Source organism: Oncorhynchus keta, unplaced genomic scaffold (genome assembly GCF_023373465.1).
Source record: "Oncorhynchus keta strain PuntledgeMale-10-30-2019 unplaced genomic scaffold, Oket_V2 Un_contig_6569_pilon_pilon, whole genome shotgun sequence".
Taxonomy (NCBI): Eukaryota; Metazoa; Chordata; class Actinopteri; order Salmoniformes; family Salmonidae; genus Oncorhynchus; species Oncorhynchus keta.
The window spans coordinates 97,130-110,000 of record NW_026288933.1 but is presented as its reverse complement, the minus strand read 5'-3'; the positions used below and the strand labels follow the sequence as shown (position 1 = coordinate 110,000).

Here is a 12,871-nt window from a genome sequence, read left to right as displayed (position 1 = left end):
GACATGTATTCCAAACAGACTGTGCCAGAGGGAACGTTAGACGAGCAGTGTTCTGGATGCTAAAACCCACCCTTCACTGACATGTATTCCAAACAGACTGTGCCAGAGGGAACGTTAGACGAGCAGTGTTCTGTATGCTGAAACCCACCCTTCACTGACATGTATTCCAAACAGACTGTGCCAGAGGGAACGTTAGACGAGCAGTGTTCTGGATGCTAAAACCCACCCTTCACTGACATGTATTCCAAACAGACTGTGCCAGAGGGAACGTTAGACGAGCGGTGTTCTGGATGCTAAAACCCACCCTTCACTGACATGTATTCCAAACAGACTGTGCCAGAGGGAACGTTAGACGAGCAGTGTTCTGTATGCTGAAACCCACCCTTCACTGACATGTATTCCAAACAGACTGTGCCAGAGGGAACGTTAGACGAGCGGTGTTCTGGATGCTAAAACCCACCCTTCACTGACATGTATTCCAAACAGACTGTGCCAGAGGGAACGTTAGACGAGCAGTGTTCTGGATGCTAAAACCCACCCTTCACTGACATGTATTCCAAACAGACTGTGCCTGAGGGAACGTTAGACGAGCGGTGTTCTGGATGCTAAAACCCACCCTTCACTGACATGTATTCCAAACAGACTGTGCCTGAGGGAACGTTAGACGAGCAGTGTTCTGGATGCTAAAACCCACCCTTCACTGACATGTATTCCAAACAGACTGTGCCAGAGGGAACGTTAGACGAGCAGTGTTCTGGATGCTAAAACCCACCCTTCACTGACATGTATTCCAAACAGACTGTGCCAGAGGGAACGTTAGACGAGCGGTGTTCTGGATGCTAAAACCCACCCTTCACTGACATGTATTCCAAAGAGTTCAACTTCTAATGAGGAAATTGAAATGATACATCCTCTGAGACTAATGTTGCTTTTGATGCCTTGGCGACGCCTTCTTTCACTTGGCCCCCGACAGCAAGAACTTGATGCCTCTTTTTGAGGGGGCTTGAGAACACATTTATGAGCAAACTAACTTGTGCAGGACAGCGACTCATCTTCTAGTTACAGAAGAAGAAGAAGACGCTATTGCCGTGAAACCGCTGACATGTGAGAGCAGAACACTACACCAATACAAACCTGCTCTCTCTCCTTCTCTGTGGTGGCCATTTTGGTTGTTTGTCATAATAATTACAAATGATCTGTGTAAACGTCGCCTTCTGTGTGCGTCTGGTAATTGGTCCCCGGTGTGACCCTTTAGTGTTGACGACCTCTTAAAACCCTGTTGTGTCATGGTCATTAAAGAGAAATCAATTAGCAGAGTAGTTAACAATAGAAATGAATTAGCCTGTTCCCCCACTTCCATTGATTTATACGACTGTGAACCACCACTAGAGATACAGCAACAACATTGGGTCAGTGGTATGTGAGTGCATCTCTCTCTCTCTCTCTCTCTCTCTCTCTCTCTCTCTCTCTCTCTCTCTCTCTCTCTCTCTCTCTCTCTCTCTCTCTCTCTCTCTCTCTCTCTCTCTCTCTCTCTCTCTCTCTCTCTCTCTCTCTCTCTCTCTCTCTCTCTCTCTCTCTCTCTCTCTCTCTCTCTCTCTCTCTCTCTCTCTCTCTCTCTCTCTCTCTCTCTCTCTCTCTCTCTCTCTCTCTCTCTCTCTCTCTCTCTCTCTCTCTATATATATATATATATATATATATATATACCTCTCTCACTCTCATTTTATGAATTCTCTATCTCACCATCTCCAGCCACCATTCTCTCACTATCGCTCTAATTATCTCCATGTATCTATCTCTCTATCACTGCATTTCTCTCTTTATCACACCCTCTTTTTCTTAGCCTCTTAGTTCACCCCTTTCCTCAACCCTCTCTCTCTCTCTCTCTTTCTCTCTGTCCTCTCTCAATTTGTTATCTTATGATAAGTATCAGACAGTTCATGATGGACTCTGGTGACTTCTAAACATTGCGGCTTTCCGACAGACAGGCATTACCTTCCATCATGAGTAGTGGGTTTGGGTATAGGGAAGTGTCTCTACCACATAAATATAATTGATATTTTTATTCTAGTCATTATTTTTCTAAGGTGGCCACTCTCCACTCACAGGTGAGTGAATGCTATCCTTGAAGGAGCTACCCAGTCTCCAGATCTCCTGTTCCCCATGTACCGATCCTGAGAGGAAGCCAAGGGAATGTCGTTCCTGAGAGGAAGCCAAGGGAATGTCATTCCTGAGAGGAAGCCAAGGGAATGTCGTTCCTGAGAGGAAGCCAAGGGAATGTTGTTCCTGAGAGGAAGCCAAGGGAATGTCGTTCCTGAGAGGAAGCCAAAGGAATGTTGTTCCTGAGAGGAAGCCAAGGGAATGTCGTTCCTGAGAGGAAGCCAAGGGAATGTCGTTCCTTAGAGAGGTTGATGGAGAGGGAGAGAGAGATGGAGTGGGGGAATAGAGACTGAGATAGAAAGGCAGAGAGAGAGAGATATGGAGAGTTAGAGGACAAAGCAAAGGATTGGGCTCTGTAAATCGACTCGCTCTCTCTCTCCACGCCCCGTGTCCAGGCAGAAGAGAGATAGGAGAATTCCTGCGGGAACTGAACCCACAACCTTGGCATTGCTAGCTCTACGCTCTAACCAGCTGAGCCCCACATGGCACTATGCTAGTCAATGTTCTCTGGCTAGGTTATGTGGAGGCAGGATGGGTGGAGGTGGGGAGGGTTATAGGGCGGAGAGGCAGCCACGTGCCCCACTCCAAGCAGCCCGTCGTCGGGGACATCTGCCATCTCTCTTCCCTCTCACTGTGAGAGTCTGGCCCTCCTCCAGCCCTTTGGCCCGTTCACCACACGTCTGGACATGTCTGACCGCTCCTCGGTACCTGCAAGCCCCACAGCTGCCAGCAGGGGGAAAACGAGCCGCCACGGCCCGGCAGCCATGTAAGCCAGGTCAACAGGAGGTTGATTAAGTTGTAAAAAAGGCTATTTTGTGTCACAATGTCTAATAAATGAAGTGAACCTAGTGTTGAGAGGGCAAAATGGAAGCAGCTTTTTTTGGGGGGCTAGTGAAATGGACATCTCCTTTCACGCTTAGCTCGTTTGTTTGCTGAACCAACGAACACTCTCTCCTCATCGATGCAATACTCCAACCCCCTTCCATACAGTAAAACACAGTATTTGTATTACAATGCATTTTAAACAGTGTCATTTCAACAGTATGTACATAAGAAAGAAACCTCCGTAACAGTTCCATTGCATGTATTAGTTAAAGCCATAGAAATATGACTAAAACAGGGATAAAGCCCCCAGACCACAGGAATTTGTCTCTACCCTCTTGGGTTCCCTCAATATGGCTGATGCCAGTTCTAGTAATTCAATTTCAAACAAGCTCCTTACTATTCCTCCTGCCTCGCTAATGTCCTTTCCCTCCCTTTTCTCTCCCTCCTCTCTCCGTCGTATCTCCCAGGAACCAGACTGTGCTGCACCAGTTCTGCTGCCCGGCCCCAGAGGCCCCCGAGGGGGAGTCCTCGGCCTGTGTCCCCAGGTAAGATGGCTGCCTCCCTTTTCACCCAGCACCATATTTGTTGTTGTTGTTGATTGTAGTCACCGTTGCTTCTAACCGTTTTCCTGGTGGTGGTGGTGGTGCTACTGTAAGACAACACAACTGCCCCAGTTTCCTCCGTCTTGAAGTGGTTGTAAGTCCTTTGGGGGTCCCTGACTATCGTCGGCCAATCCCGGCTCAGTGCTTTCGTTTCCCCACTGTGATGTTATCAAGAGAGAGAGAATGTCATCAAGAGAGAGAGAATCTCCTACACATCTTTAAATAGTGGCCAAGTAGACAGACAGGGAGTTACTATTCACTACAAATGCAGCTTGTCACTTTATTTGGGGTTTTGAACGTTGAAAAAAACTCGAAATTAAGACCGAATCAATCTCAGCTCCAGGAGAGGCGATCAAGATAAATTCATGGGAACACGATGGTAATCTCCAAATCAATCAGAGAGAGATCCTATTTCCTGGACGCTGGTCAACTCATCCGAAGCACTGCCATAGGAAACAATAGAAGCACGGCCCAGGGCTTAGTGATAAAGGCAGGATGAGGATAATATGAGATTTTAATATCTCCACCGAGCACACAGTGTTATCAGGGAATGAGGTAAGCAGTCAGGAATGGTGCTGTGATGGACTTATACTCAACTACTGCATACTCCTGGTATCTGAGGAGAGTCAGCCGTTTCAAAATCCTTTATCTCTGCCTCCTTGTCTTTCTCCTCAACCCGTCTCCATGTAGACATGATGGATGTTGATCAGTCTATATACAACAGTAGCTCCTGCACTTCACGGAGTCATTATTTTTCTGCCTCAAACAAAACGAGACGCACCAAGTCTTTGTTTGGCCACTCGGCATCGCTCTGTTTCTCAGAATCCACTGCAGGCGGAGAACTCTGCAAATTACCACGACTGCCAGTGGAACGTCAATAATAATTAAGCCATCCAGCCTGGACGATTGCTGCTAAGAACCTGTACATTTCTGCTGGATGGTGGAAAAAGTGGAAAAAGCCTGGCAAAGCAAAGCTTGTGTTGATGCTGGATTCCACCAACCCTGTGGTGCTGGATACAATAAAGCCTTGCTGGAACAAAAGCTCCAACGCTCATCCTCTAAGTCCCACTTTAACCACCACGAGGCCCTGGGTGATTGAATTAGTCACACAGAGAGAGAGAGAGAGAGAGAGAGAGAGAGAGAGAGAGAGAGAGAGAGAGAGAGAGAGAGAGAGAGAGAGAGAGAGAGAGAGAGAGAGAGAGAGAGAGAGAGAGAGAGAGAGAGAGAGAGAGAGAGAGAGAGAGAGAGAGAGAGAGAGAGAGAGAGAGAGAGAGAGAGAGAGAGAGAGAGAGAGAGAGAGACAGAGAGAGAGTGAGAGTGAGAGAGAGAGCGTGAGAGAGAGAGAGAGAGAGAGAGAGAGAGAGAGAGCGAGAGAGAGAGAGAGAGAGAGAGAGAGAGAGAGAGAGAGAGAGAGAGAGAGAGAGAGAGAGAGAGAGAGAGACAGAGAGAGAGTGAGAGTGAGAGAGAGAGCGTGAGAGAGAGAGAGTGAGAGTGAGAGAGAGAGCGTGAGAGAGAGAGATGGAATCACCTCTCTGCAATCGTCTTTGTCTTTGCACCAGAGGGGCAAACGGAAAAGTATTTATCAGATAAAAGTCTGGTTTGCCTGGGAAACTACTCTGACTGTCACCTAACCAGCCACAGCACCTTATTTTTGGAGTATAAAGAGACCGTTCAGAAGCACAAGTTAAGATGAATTCAGGTGACTTTCATCAAAGGCGGGCAGGGAAATTGGAGGGGAAAAAAGACAGACAAAAACAATCAATCAGAGTTCAGTGGATTGAACTGATAGAAGTGGCTTGGCAGCGGTGCGGCGTGCGATTCCTTTGGGCTCAGGGACCATTAAGCAGAGCACAAACAGAATGGACACCACAAAAACAACTATGAAAATACCCCCAAAGCAAACCACTTCAAACGGAGATCTCTCAAAGCGGTTTGTGGGTTGCCAGGTTTTGTTGCTTCTTTTTTAGCCTATTTCTCTGAAAGTCTCTTTTCTATTCTGTTTGTTGTTACATTTTACTTTGGACTTCAGTGTTTTGTCAGTGAAGTGTTGATCATCATACGTTTATACCTCACGACATGAGATCACACCCACAAGCCTCCATTCTCATCCACACCACTTCCACCCATTCAGACCTGTCGCTCCCACCGCCACCTCAATGTACTTACTATGTAATAGCAATGTAACAACTGAAGTATTACAATGTCATAACCAGTGTCATAATCCACCCGAGTCTCATTGAGAGGTTCAGGGTCTGCCACTAGGGCAAGGCAACTGGTTAGCCATCCACTGAACCAGTGTCATAATCCACCCGAGTCTCATTGAGAGGTTCAGGGTCTGCCACTAGGGCAAGGCAACTGGTTAGCCATCCACTGAACCAGTGTCATAATCCACCCGAGTCTCATTGAGAGGTTCAGGGTCTGCCACTAGGGCAAGGCAACTGGTTAGCCATCCACTGAACCAGTGTCATAATCCACCCGAGTCTCATTGAGAGGTTCAGGGTCTGCCACTAGGGCAAGGCAACTGGTTAGCCATCCACTGAACCAGTGTCATAATTCACCCGAGTCTCATTGAGAGGTTCAGGGTCTGCCACTAGGGCAAGGCAACTGGTTAGCCATCCACTGAACCAGTGTCATAATCCACCCGAGTCTCATTGAGAGGTTCAGGGTCTGCCACTAGGGCAAGGCAACTGGTTAGCCATCCACTGAACCAGTGTCATAATCCACCCGAGTCTCATTGAGAGGTTCAGGGTCTGCCACTAGAGCAAGGCAACTGGTTAGCCATCCACTGAACCAGTGTCATAATCCACCCGAGTCTCATTGAGAGGTTCAGGGTCTGCCACTAGGGCAAGGCAACTGGTTAGCCATCCACTGAACCAGTGTCATAATCCACCCGAGTCTCATTGAGAGGTTCAGGGTCTGCCACTAGGGCAAGGCAACTGGTTAGCCATCCACTGACACATGCAATGCATTCGTGTTCATGTGGAGAATTGTTATTACCATGTTATTGCATGCTTTTGGCTTAGTAGTGATCAGAACATAGAGCTCCCTGTCTTTGTGTGTTTGTGTGTGTGTCTGTGTGTGTGTCTGTGTGCACTGTCGTACCCATGACACAGATGTTTAACATTCTTCAACAAATACCCAACAGCTAATATCTGCCATGGGCATCTAGGCTAAGGCTCACTGATAAAGGAGAGACACTTCTCATTGATGAATTAGCCTAGCATCATGCTATTTTAGCCTAGTGTCATGCTATTTTAGCCTAGTGTCATGCTATTTTAGCCTAGTGTCATGCTATTTTAGCCTAGCATCATGCTATTTTAGCCTAGTGTCATGCTATTTTAGCCTAGCATCATGCTATTTTAGCCTAGTGTCATGCTATTTTAGCCTAGTGTCATGCTATTTTGGCCTAGTGTCATGCTATTTTAGCCTAGCGTCATGCTATTTTAGCCTAGTGTTGCACCCACTGTTGTTTTGACACAAGGCCAAGCCGCCTTCACTCTCCTTGTTAAGGCATACCCACAAAAAGCTGCTTCCTGAAATAAATGTGAGTTCATTCCTGTCTTCTGTGATTGAAGCGCTGCAATATCTGCCCACCAAAACAAGGCCTCATTTCCATATGAAAGGCGGCTCCTAGCCTGTTCTGCACTGCCTTATCTTGACTCTGGGGAGTACTGAAGCTCTGTTTTTCACAGACACAGAAACACGTAGATAGACACATTGCTAGTGGTGTAAAAAGTACCCAATTGTTATATTTGAGTAAAAGTAAAGATATCTTAATAGAAAATGACAAGTAAAATTGAAAGTCACCCAGTAAAATACTATTTGAGTAAAAGACTAAAAGTATTTGGTTTTAAATATACTAAAGTATCAAAAGTAAATGTAATTGATCAAATATACTTAATGATCAAAAGTAAAAGTAAAAGTATAAATAATGTCAAATTCCTTATATTAAGCAATCCACACACCATCATTTAAACTTGTTTTAATTTACGGATAGCCAGGGGTACACTCTAACACTCAGACATCATTTACAAACAAAGCATGTGTTTAGTGAGCCTGCCAGATCAGACGCTGTAGGGATGACCAGGGATGTTCTCTGTTTAGTGAGTCCTCCAGATCAGACGCTGTAGGGATGACCAGGGATGTTCTCTGTTTAGTGAGTCCTCCCAGATCAGACCCTGTAGGGATGACCAGGGATGTTCTCTGTTTAGTGAGTCCTGCCAGATCAGACGCTGTAGGGATGACCAGGGATGTTCTCTGTTTAGTGAGTCCTCCCAGATCAGACGCTGTAGGGATGACCAGGGATGTTCTCTGTTTAGTGAGCCTGCCAGATCAGACGCTGTAGGGATGACCAGGGATGTTCTCTGTTTAGTGAGTCCTCCCAGATCAGACGCTGTAGGGATGACCAGGGATGTTCTCTGTTTAGTGAGTCCACCCAGATCAGACGCTGTAGGGATGACCAGGGATGTTCTCTGTTTAGTGAGTCCTCCCAGATCAGACGCTGTAGGGATGACCAGGGATGTTCTCTGTTTAGTGAGTCCACCCAGATCAGACGCTGTAGGGATGACCAGGGATGTTCTCTGTTTAGTGAGTCCTCCCAGATCAGACGCTGTAGGGATGACCAGGGATGTTCTCTGTTTAGTGAGTCCTCCCAGATCAGACGCTGTAGGGATGACCAGGGATGTTCTCTGTTTAGTGAGCCTGCCAGATCAGACGCTGTAGGGATGACCAGGGATGTTCTCTGTTTAGTGAGCCTGCCAGATCAGACCCTGTAGGGATGACCAGGGATGTTCTCTGTTTAGTGAGTCCTCCCAGATCAGACGCTGTAGGGATGACCAGGGATGTTCTCTGTTTAGTGAGCCTGCCAGATCAGACGCTGTAGGGATGACCAGGGATGTTCTCTGTTTAGTGAGTCCTCCCAGATCAGACGCTGTAGGGATGACCAGGGATGTTCTCTGTTTAGTGAGTCCTCCCAGATCAGACGCTGTAGGGATGACCAGGGATGTTCCCTGTTTAGTGAGCCTGCCAGATCAGACGCTGTAGGGATGACCAGGGATGTTCTCTGTTTAGTGAGTCCTCCCAGATCAGACCCTGTAGGGATGACCAGGGATGTTCTCTGTTTAGTGAGTTCTCCCAGATCAGACCCTGTAGGGATGACCAGGGATGTTCTCTGTTTAGTGAGTCCTCCCAGATCAGACCCTGTAGGGATGACCAGGGATGTTCTCTGTTTAGTGAGTCCTCCCAGATCAGACCCTGTAGGGATGACCAGGGATGTTCTCTGTTTAGTGAGTCCTCCCAGATCAGACGCTGTAGGGATGACCAGGGATGTTCTCTGTTTAGTGAGTCTGCCAGATCAGACGCTGTAGGGATGACCAGGGATGTTCTCTGTTTAGTGAGTCCTCCCAGATCAGACGCTGTAGGGATGACCAGGGATGTTCTCTGTTTAGTGAGTCCTCCCAGATCAGACGCTGTAGGGATGACCAGGGATGTTCTCTGTTTAGTGAGTCCTCCAGATCAGACGCTGTAGGGATGACCAGGGATGTTCTCTGTTTAGTGAGCCTCCCAGATCAGAGGCAGTAGGGATGACCAGGGATGTTCTCTGTTTAGTGAGTCCTCCCAGATCAGACCCTGTAGGGATGACCAGGGATGTTCTCTGTTTAGTGAGTCCTCCCAGATCAGACGCTGTAGGGATGACCAGGGATGTTCTCTGTTTAGTGAGTCCTCCCAGATCAGACGCTGTAGGGATGACCAGGGATGTTCTCTGTTTAGTGAGTCCTCCCAGATCAGACCCTGTAGGGATGACCAGGGATGTTCTCTGTTTAGTGAGTCCTCCCAGATCAGACGCTGTAGGGATGACCAGGGATGTTCTCTGTTTAGTGAGCCTGCCAGATCAGACGCTGTAGGGATGACCAGGGATGTTCTCTGTTTAGTGAGTCCTCCCAGATCAGACGCTGTAGGGATGACCAGGGATGTTCTCGGTTTAGTGAGTCCTCCAGATCAGACGCTGTAGGGATGACCAGGGATGTTCTCTGTTTAGTGAGTCCTCCCAGATCAGACGCTGTAGGGATGACCAGGGATGTTCTCTGTTTAGTGAGTCTGCCAGATCAGACCCTGTAGGGATGACCAGGGATGTTCTCTGTTTAGTGAGTCCTCCAGATCAGACGCTGTAGGGATGACCAGGGATGTTCTCTGTTTAGTGAGTCCTCCCAGATCAGACCCTGTAGGGATGACCAGGGATGTTCTCTGTTTAGTGAGTCCTCCAGATCAGACGCTGTAGGGATGACCAGGGATGTTCTCTGTTTAGTGAGTCCTCCAGATCAGACCCTGTAGGGATGACCAGGGATGTTCTCTGTTTAGTGAGTCTGCCAGATCAGACGCTGTAGGGATGACCAGGGATGTTCTCTGTTTAGTGAGACCACCAGATCAGACGCTGTAGGGATGACCAGGGATGTTCTCTGTTTAGTGAGTCCTCCCAGATCAGACGCTGTAGGGATGACCAGGGATGTTCTCTGTTTAGTGAGACCACCAGATCAGACGCTGTAGGGATGACCAGGGATGTTCTCTGTTTAGTGAGTCCTCCCAGATCAGACGCTGTAGGGATGACCAGGGATGTTCTCTGTTTAGTGAGTCCTCCCAGATCAGAGGCTGTAGGGATGACCAGGGATGTTCTCTGTTTAGTGAGTCCTCCCAGATCAGACGCTGTAGGGATGACCAGGGATGTTCTCTGTTTAGTGAGTCCTCCCAGATCAGACGCTGTAGGGATGACCAGGGATGTTCTCTGTTTAGTGAGTCCTCCCAGATCAGACGCTGTAGGGATGACCAGGGATGTTCTCTGTTTAGTGAGTCCTCCCAGATCAGACGCTGTAGGGATGACCAGGGATGTTCTCTGTTTAGTGAGCCTGCCAGATCAGACGCTGTAGAGGATGACCAGGGATGATCTCTGTTTAGTGAGTCCTCCCAGATCAGACGCTGTAGGGATGACCAGGGATGTTCTCTGTTTAGTGAGTCCTCCCAGATCAGACGCTGTAGGGATGACCAGGGATGTTCTCTGTTTAGTGAGTCTGCCAGATCAGACGCTGTAGGGATGACCAGGGATGTTCCCTGTTTAGTGAGCCTGCCAGATCAGACGCTGTAGGGATGACCAGGGATGTTCTCTGTTTAGTGAGTCCTCCCAGATCAGACGCTGTAGGGATGACCAGGGATGTTCTCTGTTTAGTGAGTCCTCCCAGATCAGACGCTGTAGGGATGACCAGGGATGTTCTCTGTTTAGTGAGTCCTCCCAGATCAGACGCTGTAGGGATGACCAGGGATGTTCTCTGTTTAGTGAGCCTGCCAGATCAGACGCTGTAGGGATGACCAGGGATGTTCTCTGTTTAGTGAGTCCTCCCAGATCAGACGCTGTAGGGATGACCAGGGATGTTCTCTGTTTAGTGAGTCCTCCCAGATCAGACGCTGTAGGGATGACCAGGGATGTTCCCTTGATAATTGCGTGAATTAGACCATTTTCCTGTCCTGCTAAGCATTCAAAATGTAACAAGTACTTTTGGGTGTCAGGGAAAATGTATGAAGTAAAAAGTACATCATTTTCATTTGGAATGTAGTGAAGTAAAAGTAAAAGTAGTCAAAAATATGAATAGTAAAAGTATTACAGTAGTAGATTGGTTACAGTAGTAGATGGGTTACAGTAGTAGATGGGTTACAGTAGTAGATGGGTTACAGCAGCAGATGGGTTACAGTAGTAGATGGGTTACAGTAGTAGATGGGTTACAGTAGTAGATGGGTTACAGTAGTAGATGGGTTACAGCAGTAGATGGGTTACAGTAGTAGATGGGTTACAGTAGTAGATGGGTTACAGTAGTAGATGGGTTACAGCAGTAGATGGGTTACAGTAGTAGATGGGTTACAGTAGTAGATGGGTTACAGTAGTAGATGGGTTACAGCAGTAGATGGGTTGCAGTAGTAGATGGGTTACAGTAGTAGATGGGTTACAGTAGTAGATGGGTTGCAGTAGTAGATGGGTTACAGTAGTAGATGGGTTACAGTAGTAGATGGGTTACAGTAGTAGATGGGTTACAGTAGTAGATGGGTTACAGTAGTAGATGGGTTACAGTAGTAGATGGGTTACAGTAGTAGATGGGTTACAGCAGTAGATGGGTTACAGTAGTAGATGGGTTACAGTAGTAGATGGGTTACAGCAGTAGATGGGTTACAGCAGTAGATGGGTTACAGCAGTAGATGGGTTACAGCAGTAGATGGGTTACAGTAGTAGATGGGTTACAGTAGTAGATGGGTTACAGTAGTAGATGGGTTACAGCAGTAGATGGGTTACAGTAGTAGATGGGTTACAGTAGTAGATGGGTTACAGCAGTAGATGGGTTACAGCAGTAGATGGGTTACAGCAGTAGATGGGTTACAGCAGTAGATGGGTTACAGTAGTAGATGGGTTACAGTAGTAGATGGGTTACAGCAGCCATCTGACAAATCTGACAAATAGGAAAGAGAATCAGTGTGTTCCACGGACGGCTTCTCTTAAAGACAACTAAATCAGTTCTGATAACCTCTTCTACCTGCAGTCTTTGTTGACTGCAGATCTCTGTACAAACAGGGATACAGCCTTGAACACAAACTTTGATCGAAACTTACAACTCCAACATTGATGTAGAATCTCAAACACTCTCATGATGGAATGGACTGGAGTAGTTCTCAGACTCTAAAAATGATAGGGCATTTTGGAGTCAAGGTCCGTCAGCCCAGGATAACAAGTGTATACACTTGCCGGGGTTATAGCTGTTTTCAGATCAGTTAAAGATGTGTCTTGTGTACAGCACATTCAAATCTCCTTCCTGGTGTGGTGACGGTACATTTACTGTACTTCTCAGTGACACAATGGTCACAGTGGGCTAATCGGACCAAGTACTGCACAGATACTGACACCCTAACCAATGGTAGTGCAGATTCCGACTTCACCTGACCAATGGCAAGCGAGGTGGAGGTGGGGTCAGAGCGAGGTCTCGTTAGAGGTCTTTTTCACAGGGCGGAGTGAATGTTAGCTGATTCGTCTCAATTAGTCCTGTTTCCTCCAACTGTTTCCCGAGACCAGAGCAACAGACACACCTTAACGAGATGCGCTATGCTAATTAGCTTGCACAATCTGCCGTAATGACCTGGCTCGTCTGAGACGGAATTAATCATCATGATCTTTTTTTTGGGGGGGGGGTCTGTTTAGATTTGAATCAAGAATGGTTAATGCATTTCATATATGGCAATTAAAGAAATGTTTTGAATTT

General features: G+C 47.2%; 1 protein-coding gene across 1 annotated transcript in view; it reads left to right on the top strand.

Moving 5' to 3' along the window:
- LOC127925995 (protein TsetseEP-like) overlaps positions 1 to 12,871 on the top strand; it is a 52,786-nt gene that overhangs the window by 1,740 nt on the left and 38,175 nt on the right. Inside the window, exons 2-3 of the mRNA XM_052511250.1 lie at positions 2,814 to 2,923; positions 3,450 to 3,527. Coding sequence (XP_052367210.1) covers positions 2,814 to 2,923; positions 3,450 to 3,527 — 188 coding nt within the window. The remainder of the gene's footprint in view (positions 1 to 2,813; positions 2,924 to 3,449; positions 3,528 to 12,871) is intronic.